At 44.6% G+C, this 14,446-nt stretch overlaps 2 protein-coding genes across 3 annotated transcripts in view; one reads left to right on the top strand and one right to left on the bottom strand.

The window, feature by feature from the left end:
* DHRS12 (dehydrogenase/reductase 12) overlaps positions 1–939 on the top strand; it is a gene marked incomplete at both ends in the record, with an annotated part of 57,146 nt that extends 56,207 nt beyond the window's left edge. Inside the window, 4 exon segments of the mRNA XM_081046647.1 lie at positions 160–200; positions 426–492; positions 494–542; positions 793–939. Of these exon segments, the coding sequence (XP_080902773.1) occupies positions 160–200; positions 426–492; positions 494–542; positions 793–939 (304 nt within the window).
* A 1,981-nt stretch (positions 940–2,920) lies between these two features.
* Positions 2,921–14,446, bottom strand: part of WDFY2 (WD repeat and FYVE domain containing 2) — a 173,519-nt gene continuing 161,993 nt past the window's right edge. For both annotated transcript variants that reach the window (XM_081045387.1, XM_081045388.1), the window contains exons 9-12: positions 12,440–12,541; positions 11,502–11,632; positions 9,501–9,609; positions 2,921–8,398 (exon numbers count right to left, since the gene is read on the bottom strand). In XM_081045387.1, coding sequence (XP_080901513.1) covers positions 8,369–8,398; positions 9,501–9,609; positions 11,502–11,632; positions 12,440–12,541 — 372 coding nt within the window. In that variant the 3' untranslated portion in view covers positions 2,921–8,368. The remainder of the gene's footprint in view (positions 8,399–9,500; positions 9,610–11,501; positions 11,633–12,439; positions 12,542–14,446) is intronic.

The raw sequence follows: 14,446 nt of genomic DNA, 5'->3' as shown, positions 1-14,446 counted from the left end.
TGAGAGAGATGGCTAACCAGAAAGTGGGAGTCTAAGAGTCTAATTCCCTCTTGGCCTCTTTGGAAAGAGCCCATTTCTTAGGATAGCAGGATGTGGGGTGAGGGAGCCCTGCAGGTGATTTTGTTCTCGGGATGGACTGGTCTGGGTGCCCATGCCCAGGTGCCTTGTGGGCACGGGACCCAACACACTCCCAGGATCTGGTGAGCAGCACTATCCACCCAGGCCCCAAGACAGCACCTCAGGGGCTTTGTAACAGGATCTCTGGAATCCGAACAGTTTGGATAAATGCTATTTTAAAGTAGGAAGAAAGCAGTTTATGACCTCATTCCTTATTATGATACTAAAAAGAAAGCAACCACACAAATTCTCTTCTGCTGAGATTGTTGTCCTAATCAACCTGTGTCCCCGAGCCTTCCTTCTTGCAGCTGTGAGGCTGTCTATGCTGAGTTTCCACGTCAGGCTCAAGGACAGGCTGTGCTCTGCGGACCAGGGGGGACACCGTGCTGTGGCTGGCCCTCACCCCCACGTTACCATGCAGCCCAGTGGCCTGCTCTTTCAAGGCTACTGCCTCCCTATGTGAAGGCAGCCACCTCTTTCCCCCTAACTAATATGCTGGTGGCCCCTTGAGATGGGCCCTCCTTCCCCTGAAACTTGTGGTGGGGGTGGGATTGTCACCCTATCCCTGGGATTGTGCCTGGGCTTCCTTGGTGGGATGGCTCTTTGCCTGTTGGGGTGAATTTTGTTAAGTACTTCACCTCTGACACCCCCCAACCTCCTGCTTTTCCCATCTAGCTTTCTGAACTCAGTGGGTCCCTTGAGGACAGAGGTCCTCAGCTTGTGAGCACTGTCATTAAAGACCTGGGCCGGCCAGGCCCCGTGGGCACCCGGTGGAGGCATTTCCAGCTGCAAGCCCAGGGGGATGGGAGCTGTTCTGCGTAGAGAACATTGCGACTCTGCTTTCCTGTTTCTGGAGGCAGTTATCTGTTCAGGTTTTGGTCTTTTTCTGGGCAGGATCCTGAGGGCAATCACTGAGAGGAGGCAGGCTGGGAGGAGATGGCAGTACAAGAGAGACCTGCGGCAGAAGCTAGGGTCCTCTTTATGGATCTCTTTCCCTATCATGGATAACCACTCCACCTTGAGCTACTGTGAAGCTCTGGTAACCCTGCAGTGAGGATGGTGTGTCTGTTCGCACTGTGCCCCTTCCCCGGCCCTGGCCCCTGCCCTCTGTTCCCATCACACCCACTCCCCAGCCCCCAGCCCTTCCCAGCCAGGTACCAGGCCTGAAGGCCGTCCCTCAGACGCCTACAGATCATGATATTTCTCTGTGGGGACCCGCGGGCAGGGATGGCATCTAACTCCCGTGTGGCCCTTCCCTGGCGGGTGTCACGGAGCTGACTGACCTGGGGCCCACAGCAGACACAGAGGCCAGTCCAGGCCGCGGCAGTTTTCACATCTTTGTTGCCTCCCCCCCATTGTTAGATGGGAAATCAGTTCCCATACCCTTGCCTCTTGCTAGAACAGTCTCCTCACAGGCTGAAGAGGAGGGACTAATTGAAATCCTGCCTCAAGATTTAAACAGGCCCGGCCAGACCCAACGTGGGGCCCGACTCGCCTTGGAAAACTCGAGGAAGTGCGGAGCAGGGGTAATGACCGTCTGCTTCCACTTCGTCCGCGAGACGCCCCTGTAGCAATGAGGAACCTACAATGAGCCGGAACTTTTAAAATAAATGACTAGGGCTGGGAACAGTCTAAACTCCATCTTCCACAGCAGGTCCTTTTCCTGTGTTAAGTCTTTCATTTATGTGAGAATGGGGTTTTCTTTAAAATTCTGCATTTAAAATTCCCCCCATTGTCAGTCTGCGGGGAGCAGGAGTGGGAGGAAGAACGAATACACTGCGCCTGCCTGTACACCAGCAGAGGGCGCTACACTGCCCTGCGTCCCCAGGAGCCAAGGGTAACCAAGGGACAGTGCCTGTTTACATAAGCAAATTACGTGGGGCCTAGTTTACATTTGCTTAGGATTAGCAGTTGCTTCAATAATGCACCTGTCATTTTGGTGCTCCAGTTGGATAAAACCCTAAATGACACCATTTTACCTCCTAGTGACTCCAGGGAAAGTTGTAACAAATCAGTGAACAGATTTATGTCTACACAGATTTATGCCTTGGTGTTCAAGGCAACATAAACGTAACTCATCACCCATGGTGGAGGAAAACCCAGGTGGGCACAGCTCAGCCAGTTCCACAGTGCGGTTCCTCAGCGGTGCTCAGATGCAGGCTCTCAGCCACGCAGCCCAAGGGAGTTTTTCTGGGTGCATCTGACTGGAAGGCCAGCGAGCATCAGCTCTATTTGTCTGCAGCTCTCCTTTTCTGCAGGAGGAAGCGGGGGGCCTCTGGTGTGCTGGGCGTGGGTGAGGCTGTGCTGGCAGAGGTGGGCTGTGAGGGAGGGGTGCCACCAGGGGCAGGGGACTTGGTACGAAGTGCCACCCAGCTACCGCACCCACTGGCTGTTCACCATTGTGCAGGCCACTGATTCCTTCCCACCTATTTTCTTAACCATAAAATGGGCCTCATGAGTTTTCAGAGAGGCTCTTCCTGGCTGCATTTGCCCTGAAGCCCTCTTTCTCCTCATTTGGAGAGTTTATCAACCACAGTTAAAGTAGACTTATGTGAAACGTAAACAAAATAAGAAGGACTACATGCCATAGCCCATTTGCTGTGCTTAGAGTCTGAGGTGAATGGTGGCTTACCTTTGTCACCAGACTGCTGCTTTCCTTGGGATCCCGACAGCCAGGTACGGGAGTGGCCTGGAGACTTAACCCCCACCCCCACAGTTAGCACCAAAGCAGGGTTGTTGGAGTATATATGGTCACGTGTTACAGCCGGGCAACAACAATGGGACCACAGCTGCAGGATGTTTTCCACAGAGATTTATTTTAAACCATGAAGGTAACTTTGCATTGAGTCTCGTACATTAGTAATGGCTACATGTAGTTAAGTAGGAGGGAAGCACAGTGGGAAAGTGAGCAGAGTTTAAAACATTCACAACATTCAGCAGCATTTGAATGGAGAACTGGAAACAGACATTTTAACACTGTAGGAAATTCTTGCTCAGTCCCACGCCATCACATTCAGGACGTCAGTGTCAGGACTGTTTGGTCTGGTTGGTGGAATCAGTGACAGAGAACCACATCTAAGAAATCTGTTCCAGCTTCACACTTATTACATTCTCAGCTGACCCTTGGGAGAATCTCACTTCAAAAAGAAAGAAAGAATATCCATAAAGTAACATGCCCTCGGCAGCCAGTCTCCTCTGTGGCCACAGATAGGTATCCAGAGCAGAAGAGTCCATGTCCGTTATGGATACAGTGGTAGGTAGGCACGATATGGGGCTAGCACCTTCCTTGTTGTCCAGTTAATAACAGTCTTTTTATTTTTCAGAGAGTTTCTTTTGCAAAACGACAGTACATTGAAAAAAAGTCATTTAAAAAGCAAGGCAAATGGCATAAAAAATATATATATGAGAGTACAGTAGTTACCAGTGACACAAGTATTCCGATTTACACCTCATATTGGTATATGCTACTGACATAAGGCTGCCATCCGTTTAAATGAAAAAAGTATGTATAAGTGAAATACTTTTTTCAAGCTATTTTCCCTTTTTGTGTTATAGTTCACTCTCTTGTGCTTCCCAGAGAATCAAGAAAAAATGGGGGATGGGGAGAATCATGAATATCAAGGGCAGATTCTAATTTTAAACTTTTAAATCAACCTGCAATTCCTGACACTTTCTCTCCCAAAAAAGTCAGCTATACTTTTGGCTCACAAAAGTGCGCATTTTAAGGTATCTGTTTTTAATGAGATGGTACTATGATTAACTTCCGCTTTCATCTGTTTCAAACCTCCGAGGCTCTAGATAGAAAAATGCTGAGAGCAGTTTTCTTATGACAGAAGACAAAGATGGTGTGATTTACTCCTATTTATCTGAGTGAAGTCAGCCACGTGTGGGTCGGTCACTGGTAATGGTTTAGGCAGGACCAATAATAACATTCATGGAATCATAGGATCGTGGGATTGAAAGGGATCCTAAGAACGATCGTTGACTTCAACCCTTACTCCAAGCTTTAATCTCCTTCCCACATCACTGACAACGGGCTGCCCACGGTCAGTTCAAACATTCCCTGGCATGGGAACCAAAGGAGGGATACCATGCCAATTTTGGACAGATCTAATTTGCAGACATTCCTTTGGTGTGCTAGGCCTCAAGAGGCTTCTCAGTGGTAAGGATAATGTTTGAAGACAAAATTAAAAACTGAAACCCCTCAGTTGGCAAGTACATAGTTCTTGGTTATAAAATTGAGCTAAAGTTTAAACATGAATATGAATGTTCCTGAATTAAGCTATGGACACATGTTACTTGGGTACTGAAAAAAAAAGGCAAACGGATGGAACTGCAGGAACTAGAAATCTAGTGCCATGGCCCGTGGTGGGAAGCTGGGTGCCCCTGCCTCGGCACAGCCAGGTCTCTGAGGCAGTGGCTGCCTGAGCCCTTTTTCCTGTCACTGAATTGAGAAAAATGTTCCCTTCCACTCTTCCACTGGGAGAGTGCCGCTGCGATGAGGATTTATCACATTTACCACACTGTACTGAAATGACCCATTACTTGCAAGAATGATTTAAGGCCCAGAGGGAAATGAAGGGCAGCAGCTGCCTGCTTATGCACCGGAAGGCTTGGCACTGCATATTAGTGTAATGCCAGTTGTCTAGAACAATCTCCTCCTGCCATAGGTCAAGGTGTTTCCTCTTTCAAAGGGGAGCAGCTTAGCCTGGCCTGCCTGTGTAATTGGAATCAGTATGTCAGTTCTTCCAGGCCAAGGCCAAGCCCATACCTGCATGGTCTCTAGCTCTACCTCACCAGCTCCAGTGAGGGGCTGTGCATCCAGAAAGTTCAAAAATCAGTTATCATGGGTGATTTTAAGATAACAATTTGAGGCATTTCCAAAGAAAAAGAAACTTTGGTACTAGCCTTGACTGCAGGAAAATTCGACTCTAAAACCGATGAGCCTTCAAACAGGGTAAGATGCCTCTTCAGTGCCCTGGATTTCCGTCTAAATATGGCCGCTGGGGTGGTCTGTGGGGCAGCCTGTAGGAAGGAGTCGACACTGATGAAGAGCTGTAATAACTGCCACACTGCGTAGTACCCCCCGTAACCGCGGGGCTGGGGCCAAAAGCAGTGTGAAATCTGCCTATGATAAGAGGAACAAACCTGCTTTCTGAGGGCTCCCTGTTTCGAGGTGCTAGACGTCACTCCTCCCTCTCATGCCATTACCAAATAATGTTCACAAACAATTGTTCCCTGAAAATTTTTCTTGTAGATTTTTTAATTTATACCTCAGCTGTTCTAACTGCCAGGTAGGACTAAAGTGTTTTGTGCTTGGAACATTCTAGATCTCTGACGATCCCTTCCAGTTTTGCAATTTTATGATTCTTTGAATAATTCAAACAATCAAATGAGAAATACATAATGGTTGATGGACCTCATATAAAAAGACACACAACTCCAAGGACTTAATGTAAAACCACTTTGGCTACTGTGGAGACATCTCTAGGCAGTTAAAGTTTCCAGTAACATCATTTCTTTGGAGAAACCGAGATCACGTGATTGGTTTTATCCTACCAAAGAAAGAACAACTATGTGCATGATATGTGCAGTTTTGCCACTTTCCCAGCACAGCCAAGTTAGGCATTATTTGCCAGAACTTCTGTATATTGAAGTAACAGAGCAAAAATATATGTAAAGTGCAAATCCATTAGAGTAAAACAAGAACCATGAAGAAGAACTAACCCAGACAGAAGAAAAGTCCAGTGCTGGTGCCAGCTTTCAGTCCTAGTGAATGAAGCTTCCATTTCCATAAAACGCTTGGAAGACACCCAACACCAGCACGTCTCTCTCTCTGGGTTATAAAAATGGTGGAGACACTCAATGTAAAACTCAAGAATTCACAGTATTACAAACACACACAGTTGGTTTGCTCAAGCACCCACACAGAGGAGGAGAAAAAGGGCAGAGCATATCTGTGGTTTTTGATTGTGACTCTCATCACCTATGAGGTGTCAAGTGGTTTTAATCTCTGAGTGGTCGTGTGGGCTGAGGTATGGCCATGCTGGGAGGGAGATGACTAGTGAAGTGCAGGGTCACAGACAGAGTGACACATGTGATCCAACAGAGACAATCAGCTTCCCACACGAGGTGTGAGCTCATCTAGACCTAACTCAGATCCACGCCAGGCTTACGGGCTGCCTGATCTACTGCCTCCCTAACACTGCGTCTCCTGCTCTGTGGAGAGGCCACGCTCCAAAGTTCAGGAAGAGCAAACAGACAGATCCATTTCTAGCATTCATTTCCGGCATAGTTCTCTATCATGTACAACTTAGTAATGGCTGCAGGTTCCAGTAATAAACTATAAAACAGACATCTGAATATTTTAAATGTAATTCCCTTTTTATAGCTCTCTCATAGAGCAATCATGCAGAACAGAGTCAGATTAATTGTAACAGCTTGATGGCAAGCAAGGGTGGTGTGGAAGGGGGTGTGAAGTGACAACAGTAATCACTTCCCTGTATGTATGCCCGTGCATACACCCTTAGCGCAGGGTCACATGGGCTGATCAGGTCTGATGTCTCAGGTGGTGGCTGTCACCTGCACGGCGGATTGAGGAGCGCCCCCTGGTCCTGCTTCCCAGTGTTGCAGCAGCAGAGCCCTCTCTAGGAAGCATGCTTGGTCAGTGTTAGGGGTAGGACCCAAGTATCGCTGGTAGTACCTTCCCCGGTTAGAAAGAAAAGCAAGTAATGATCATGACGGAAAAATTTGCTTTCTCGGAAAAGGGAAAACAATCTGTCAAATCAGAAGAGAGCAGGACACTGTGGAGGTAGGACTTGGATAAGGATGGGCAAGTAACTGGCCTGTTTGCCTGCAGGACTTTATTTAACCTGGTGATCCCCAAGAGACTCAGTGATCCCCAGTGCTCTGGACAGGTGAGGGCTGACGGAGCTGGGACATGTAAAGTGCTTAGAACGGGCGGGCCCATAGCACATGCTTGCCCACTCATTTAAATTCTATTTTTATAGGTGAAAATAAGATTTTTAAAAAGGACTTCAATATCCTGAGTTGAGTCACTACACACAAGAATATTTCACTGCATCAAGTTTGACTGGATTCCCTTCAAGTTGATTTTCTAAAGCCCTTTTTTTTTTTTTTTTACATTCCTAATAGGACACAGCATGAGCTATAGGATTCAGTACCTTTCATGTCTTAGGTCACACAGTTTTAGTATGAAAGTGTGCAGAGTGTTCTAGTTTTTAAAGGGGAAAAAATACAATGGTGAGGAACAGAACAGGATACAGTCTCGCATTAAGGAACATGTTCAAGGTCAGAGGTGATGTCACACGGAAAACACATCTTAAAAGACACTTTTTGTAAAGAACATAGGGGTTTTGTGTTTGTTTTTAATATCATGAATGAGGGAGAGCCATGTTAATAAAACTAAAACATAAAAGGCTCAGAAGGCTCCAACTAAAGTAGAAATAATCCAGGCACTGATAGTTGAAGCTCTGAGTTACAATAATTTACTTCTGCAATGACAATGGTTGGGAACAGCTTTCTCATAGCATTTTTTAACGTGGGAAAGACGGAGAAAGCGAGAAAGCTGAGACAGAGACACAAGGTCATTTCTATTCAACAAGAACATGAACAAGTTAGGCATTACAAACAGGTCATTCTTCAGGTGATTCAAGAAGTCAGTTGGTAAATCCACATGGATGGTTTTCCAAATCGCTCAACCTAAGAGGATTTCTGTGAAAGCAGAGACACTGCAAATGCACAGTGTAAATACATACACTCTGGTGCTCGGCAGATGGTGAGGGTACACAGATACACAGACAAGAAAAAGATGCTGACCTCATGATCCGCGCCCAAGTGAAGAAAACACGGAAATGCTTTAATAATGACCAAAAATACCCTGAACAGACACTTCCCTCACTTCTCCGACACACAAAGCAACAACTAAAATGAAGTGTTGAAAAACATAAAAATGAAACACCGCACAGTTTTCAGTATACTCAAAACAATGTAGCACAGCCAGACTGTATAAACCATTTGTTAAAAAAATATCTTCTTTTTATATTCTATGAACAGGTCGAAGGAGTCCCCTCCAAGTGTTCACTCCCTAGCTCACCACTGTGTACAGGCAATGCGCCAGCTTGGCTGGGCTCTTCAGCTCCTCTCTTCTCACACGTCTGCTTACAGCTCCAGCAGGATCTGGATGAGAACCGTTTCTTGAGTGAATACTATCTGATGCCGGGGAGTGTCATCAAGACACAACTGGGGTCATATCCCACAACTGTAAAAAGAAAAAGAAGATATGCAATGAACTAAAATTAAATTATATTGAGGATAAACAGTCCTTAGCATTGAATTGAAGTGAATTTAATTTAGCAAGCAACTAAATACTATACGAACGTGATTTTGAAATCTGTAAAATAGTGGTGGAAATTTTTCCACCAAAAAGTATAATATAAACCTCAAAAACATGACAATGGCAGCTGGAAATGTTAATCCATCTAACGGAGAATAAGTAAAGGCAGATCACTCATTTAAGTGGGAAGGGAACTAAGCTATTAATTATATTAGGCACCAAATGGGTACCAGAGATGTGCTGTATCCTTTCCATATCTTATTTAATCTTCCAAACAGTTCTATAAGGTGTCTCGTTTTCAAAAATAAAGGAACCAAGGCTCCCAGAGTTTAAACTTGCTCCAAGTCACAGAGGTCTGGTAGCTTCCGAAGGGGGTTATTTTAACCACCTTATCCTGCCACTGCCTCTACGAACGGCCCAGAACGGCCTAGGAAAAGCAGAGCTCGGTGTGCTGGGCAAGCCTGGGCCGCGCCTCTGTGTTTTTCAGGGAACGATGCAGGTGTGGCCCTCTGTCCTGGGCCTGCGCAGTGGCCTGAATCATGAAGTTTACCAGTCCTTAGAGAGGCCCTGGAGGAATGCTTCCGGATTAATTGCTCTCAATGGGAACAGATCTTGTTTATTACTTGTTGGCTTATTCAAGTCCTACCTTTCATTCACTACTCAGCTCAAATTCCTCCTCCTTCAGGAAGCCACCTCCGGCTCCGTCTTCCCCCGCCCCCCCACCCCGGCCCAGGGGACTCTTAAAGTCCTTGTCTGTATTACTCTTCTGGCCACGGCTCATGTGCCCTATTATTAACTGTCTTTTTAAGAGTATGTCCCCAGTAAACTAGCTGTTCTTTGGCAGGCAAGAGCTGTGTCTTATCTTGGTGTGTACAGCCAGTGCGTGGCATGGGGCCTCGTATGTAACAGGTTCTCAAAGATGCTCGCTGCCAAGGGTAACCTGAGCAGACTTCACATGGCCTTGGTGCTCCTGTATATTCACATAGGGCCAGAGATGGAAAGCTCCTAAAATAAGCTGGCTTCCTACCTTAATAACCTTGTCAGTTCCTGAGGTCAGTAACCATCCTCTGGTTGCATCGAAATGCATGTGCACAATGTTATGTTTACTGTCATGGAAGGTAGCCGTGGGCGCGCGTCTGGAAGAAGCAAAGAAAATTCCAAGAGTGAAAAGCCGTGACATACAAACGAAAGAGATCCAGGATGATGCTAAGCTCTAATTTTCAGCCAAACGGCTAAAACTGCTTCAATGGTAGAAATGCTGCTCAGATCAACCTTTCTTCCCTGGTGACCTGGTATGATTCTATTTTATTTTTTTACAAGGTGAAAGGATTGTTATATTCCTCAAAATGGGAAAGAGATGATGAAATTTTCAAGTCTCTTATAGATTCTTTGTTGCTCTGATAGTCTATGAAAATCTCTGTGTTTTCCACAGTACTTTTGCCAAGTTTGCTCTTAGGACTCTGGTAAAATAGTCTATCTTTGCCTACTTAATTAAAAAAAAAATGCTTGTTAAAATGTCTACAATACTACTATCATTCTAACCGAAGGGCTATATACTTTCCCCTCTTTTTACACGTATAGCGGCAGACTTGCTTTTTCTATAGTATGCTAACACTTTAACATACACAAGCATCATTACCTGTTTTGTATTTTTGAATTTATGTATTTTCTTTCTTTCTTTCTTTCTTTCTTTTTTTTTTTTTTTTTTTTAGGAGGAGGCCTGTCAACTGCTCAGGTGCTCTAGAGGCAATGCAAATGCTTCCACAAAAGAGGCAGAAGAAACAGTGACGTCGGAAAGGGCATAGGGACATGGTGAAGGAGACACCTGTTCTCTAATTGTGTTTCCAGGGTTCCCACTCCTCTGCAGTGGACTCTCTGAAGAGAGTTGTTTTCTTCTTTTTATCTCTAGCTATATCTGGGGAGTAGACTTCAGCATACCAAAAATGATCCCTATGAAATATTTAGAATGAAAGATTTAGGTTTAATTTGCAGTCACGTAGACCCTCTGGGTCTGTGTCTTTATCTATAAAATGAAAAATCAAACTAGAATATCTCTAAGATCATGTGCAGCTCTCTAATTTAATGAGAAGAACTCAGATTAATTTCATCATGTATGATGAATGGGACTAATGAACAGAAATGCTTACTTATGCATCTTAATTTATATTTGATATGGATAAATAACAATGAAAAACACATACATTAGGGTTATCTGTAAGAGAATGCTTTGTTATACGAATTTGCCAAGAATCTCCTTTAAATGCTGATTTACTCGGGTGCATTGTAAATATTTCTATTTACATGCAGCTTTTAAGGCACCCATCTAATACTTAAATGATGAGGTGCTGGAGGTATGTGGGGGTGGGAGTATCAGGCAGCTGGTTTCCGATGAAATCCTACTGGAATTCACTAAAAGGGAAACTTGTTGCAGAGCATTGTTTACATCTGAGGCAGTTTTCTATCAACCGACAATAAAGAGACATCACAGATGTGTCCCTCCCGCCCGAGCACACAGAGGCACAGTAACCTAAGGTCCTGGGTTTCTGGGCAACATCGCCCAGCGAGGCCGAGCAGCTGGGCAACTGGCAGTATTTGCCTCTTAGGTAAAGTGGACTAGCTCTTCCTGGACAACGATACCTCTAGAGCCTGGAGGCTCATTCGGCTCCTGTAAAGATACCAGCTTGGGCTAGAAAGTGAACCCTGGGCTCCTGAACTCCTGGGCCTTTCTCAAAGGAGTGAGCAGACAGAAGGCTCTGCTTGAAGAACATCTGTTCGCAGTGCACACACCCCTAGGATTGAGAAGAGCACAGAGATGCATGCTTTGTGCAGACGTTCTCCTCTCCTATCACACGAGAGAACACGGCTTGTGTTCTCTTGGTGGAAAGCAGGGCTTTGCCCACTTGCCATGGTCTGTGTTCTAAACCAGCAGGAACTAGGGCACCAGTAGTCATGACTGTAGTGCTGGGTGTAGCTCTCAGATCACATTCTGTCCTTAACCTGGACAACTTTGCAGACTGCTGGAACTTACTCTTCATCTGTGATGGCCTCGTGGCAGCTGTCACAGACCCTCACTTCAAACTCGAAGCCCATCAGAGGGATGGAGGAGCGCTTGGAGCTGCACTTGCCGCAGACGGCCTTCCCGCACTTGCGGCAGTGGTGCTGGGGAGAGAGCAGATACTCGTTAAGGCTGCTGCACCGTGGTGTCTCCAGGGAGGCTCAGGCGTGATCACCTGCATGCAGGTGAGGATGCTAAACAGGGTACCCCAGAAAACGGGAAGGAACACACCAGGTATGTTCTCTTGTGGACTCTGTTTATTCAAAATGAGGACTGTTGGGAAACACATCTGATTGTGCCACCTCCCCACTGCCCCTTCCCCCATTCTCGGTCCTTTCCAGTTATCATCGCTAGGAGCTAACCAGTGGTCAGGTTCTCTTAAAGCTGGGTGTACTGAGGAAGTGCCATCTCCAAAGATTATGCTGCCTGATGAAGGAGAACGTGAATGAACCCCGATTCAACCGTTTAAACTCTGGCCATGGAATCAACATCTGGTTTTCTTGGGGAGGACCAGACTCAACCATGGAATCAGACCGAAATGCTGTATGATAAGTAGCTCTAAATAACTAAAATTAAGACAAAAGGAGGGCAAGTAAAATTATTAAAAAGAAATAAATACGTCTATAATTTCATGGTTTGGTACCGATAGGAGCTAAGCATGACCCCTCTAATTTTAAGATATATTTCAATAGATGCCACTAGAATTCTAAAGTCATATCCCTTAATTAGTGGGAACAAGTCACTACAAAAACTGAATCCAGTAGGAATGAGCTACAGTAATTAAAATGAATAAATTAACGTGTAGTCACAAAGCGACTCCATGATAATAATTTACCCCTGTTTCTTCTAAGATCACAGGATAAATGTATATCCCCAGGATTACATTTTGACGAAGCAGGCATATCACCCACCTGTCTTAGGCCAATTTTCTTACTGTCCCACATTTGCTTGAAGTTCCAGAAGAAAGGCTGATCACACTTTTGGCAGGAATCACTGTCCAACCATTCAGGGGTCTTGTCAAATAAAGCACACAGCAAGTCACAGTGAGAAGCAGTGAGGACAATGGAACCATTGACATTGATGAAACTTACAGAATCAGGATATGTTTGCAAAAAACACAAGTGTGATTCCTCAATCATTTAAAAAATATTTACTGAAGGCCCTGGGGCCGTAGTGGTGAATAAAAAGAATCTCATGGAGAATCATCACGGAAGGCTAAACATGAACGTGTTATTAATAATTATTTAAGTACGTGTAAGTGCCAAGGCCTGGGAAGGAGAAGCACAGGGTGCTATGAGAGTGCTATAACGTAGGCTGGAGTTCAGGGCTGTTCAGGGACAGCCAGGGCCATATCAGCAGAGTTCTGACAGACATGTTGAGGATTTAAGACTTTATCTTGTATTCTCTGATCATATGCAATTATAGTTGTTCTGCTTGTGTACAATTATATCTAACTGCACATTATATACACACAGCTGTCTGTGTTGGAGGGGCAGAACCTGACCATAGTGGGTACTCAGAGAAGCCACTTGTCCACTATGAACTTCTGGCAGGACCCAGTGGGGTTTGAAACTTCGCTCCTGGGTTACACAATATTCTGACTTTGTTCGCTATTTCCCAACCCCATCACGAGTACTCTAAACTATGCCAATCATGTTTACAAGATGTGTTAAGCTTAAAGCTATTCTTTAGCAAATCGTTCTAGACTACACATACAATGACTCTGCAATTGTTTCTGAGTTCTGTATTCAACTCTGTAAATTCATCACCTGGTAGAGGAACCTTGAAAAATAAACACAACCCCAGCGTTTTCCAAAAGTGAATTCCAGGGAACTCCAATTTGATTCTTACTGTAAAAGAGGCCTGAGATCAAACAAGTTGGAGAAATGTGGGCAATAGTAGTCTGATCCCTCTAAGATGCACTATGGACAGCAGCACCCTTTCTCTGTTGATGTCATCCTTTTCTGAAGAATACCTCTTACGGAACAGAGTTAGCCTATTCTCCTACCTTCAAGCAGAAAGGAACTTGAAGCTAAACATTTTCTCAAAAAGAAAAGCAAACAGGTGACATTTTAAGAGCTCTAATTCTTAGTCTGTTTGTTTTATTAAAGCTGAAGGAAAGAAGTAAGCCTTGATTTGCTTTGTAATTTTCATGTCCCAATCAGTTTAAAGACAGATTTAATAAAATAATATACAGTTTTTAGCTAAAGACAATATTTTACTCCTAAAACTTGAACACACACACACACACACACACACACACACACACACACACACACACACAGCCCACTACATCTTCCACCAGGAAGCATGCAGGTTTAGGACACATACCAAACGCATCACAGTGGGCTTCTATGAGGAGGGAATTGGGAGTAAGGGTCAGGAAAGAGGAAAACATAAATCAGCATGTGGTGTATAGTGTGATTCCACTTACCCCCCCCCCCCCCCAAAAAACATCTTCTGTATATGTATGTGTAGAGAAAAATGTAAGGAAGGATGCTTTGGCAGCTTGCCAAGGGTGATATTTCTGGGTGGTGTTATAATGAGTAACTGACATTCTATTTGTTAAGGAGCACTATAACTTTTCTACAAAGAACATTTATTACATATACTTTGAAAAAATGATAAAATTTTTGAAAAAATTGATTTTAGTAACAAGTATAAATACATACTAGGGGTGCCAAAAAATCTTAAAAAAAAGACATAAATTTATTTAAAAAATGTATACACATGACTTGTATTCATTTTTTGTTATTGGTATATACTATTACAATTTTAATAGTTTTTTTTCCTTTCTTAAAATGCGTCTACACTTTTTTGGCACCCTCTGTATATAACCTATGGGATGTCAACCTGATGGTGTTCAGCCACTTGAGGTCTTCCACTATTCCGCTATCAGCTCCTCCCCCCAACCCCCT

Source organism: Rhinolophus hipposideros (assembly GCF_964194185.1).
Source record: "Rhinolophus hipposideros genome assembly, chromosome: 4".
NCBI lineage: Eukaryota > Metazoa > Chordata > Mammalia > Chiroptera > Rhinolophidae > Rhinolophus > Rhinolophus hipposideros.
The sequence above is the reverse complement of the archived record's forward strand: the minus strand, read 5'-3'. Positions and strand labels throughout refer to the sequence as shown.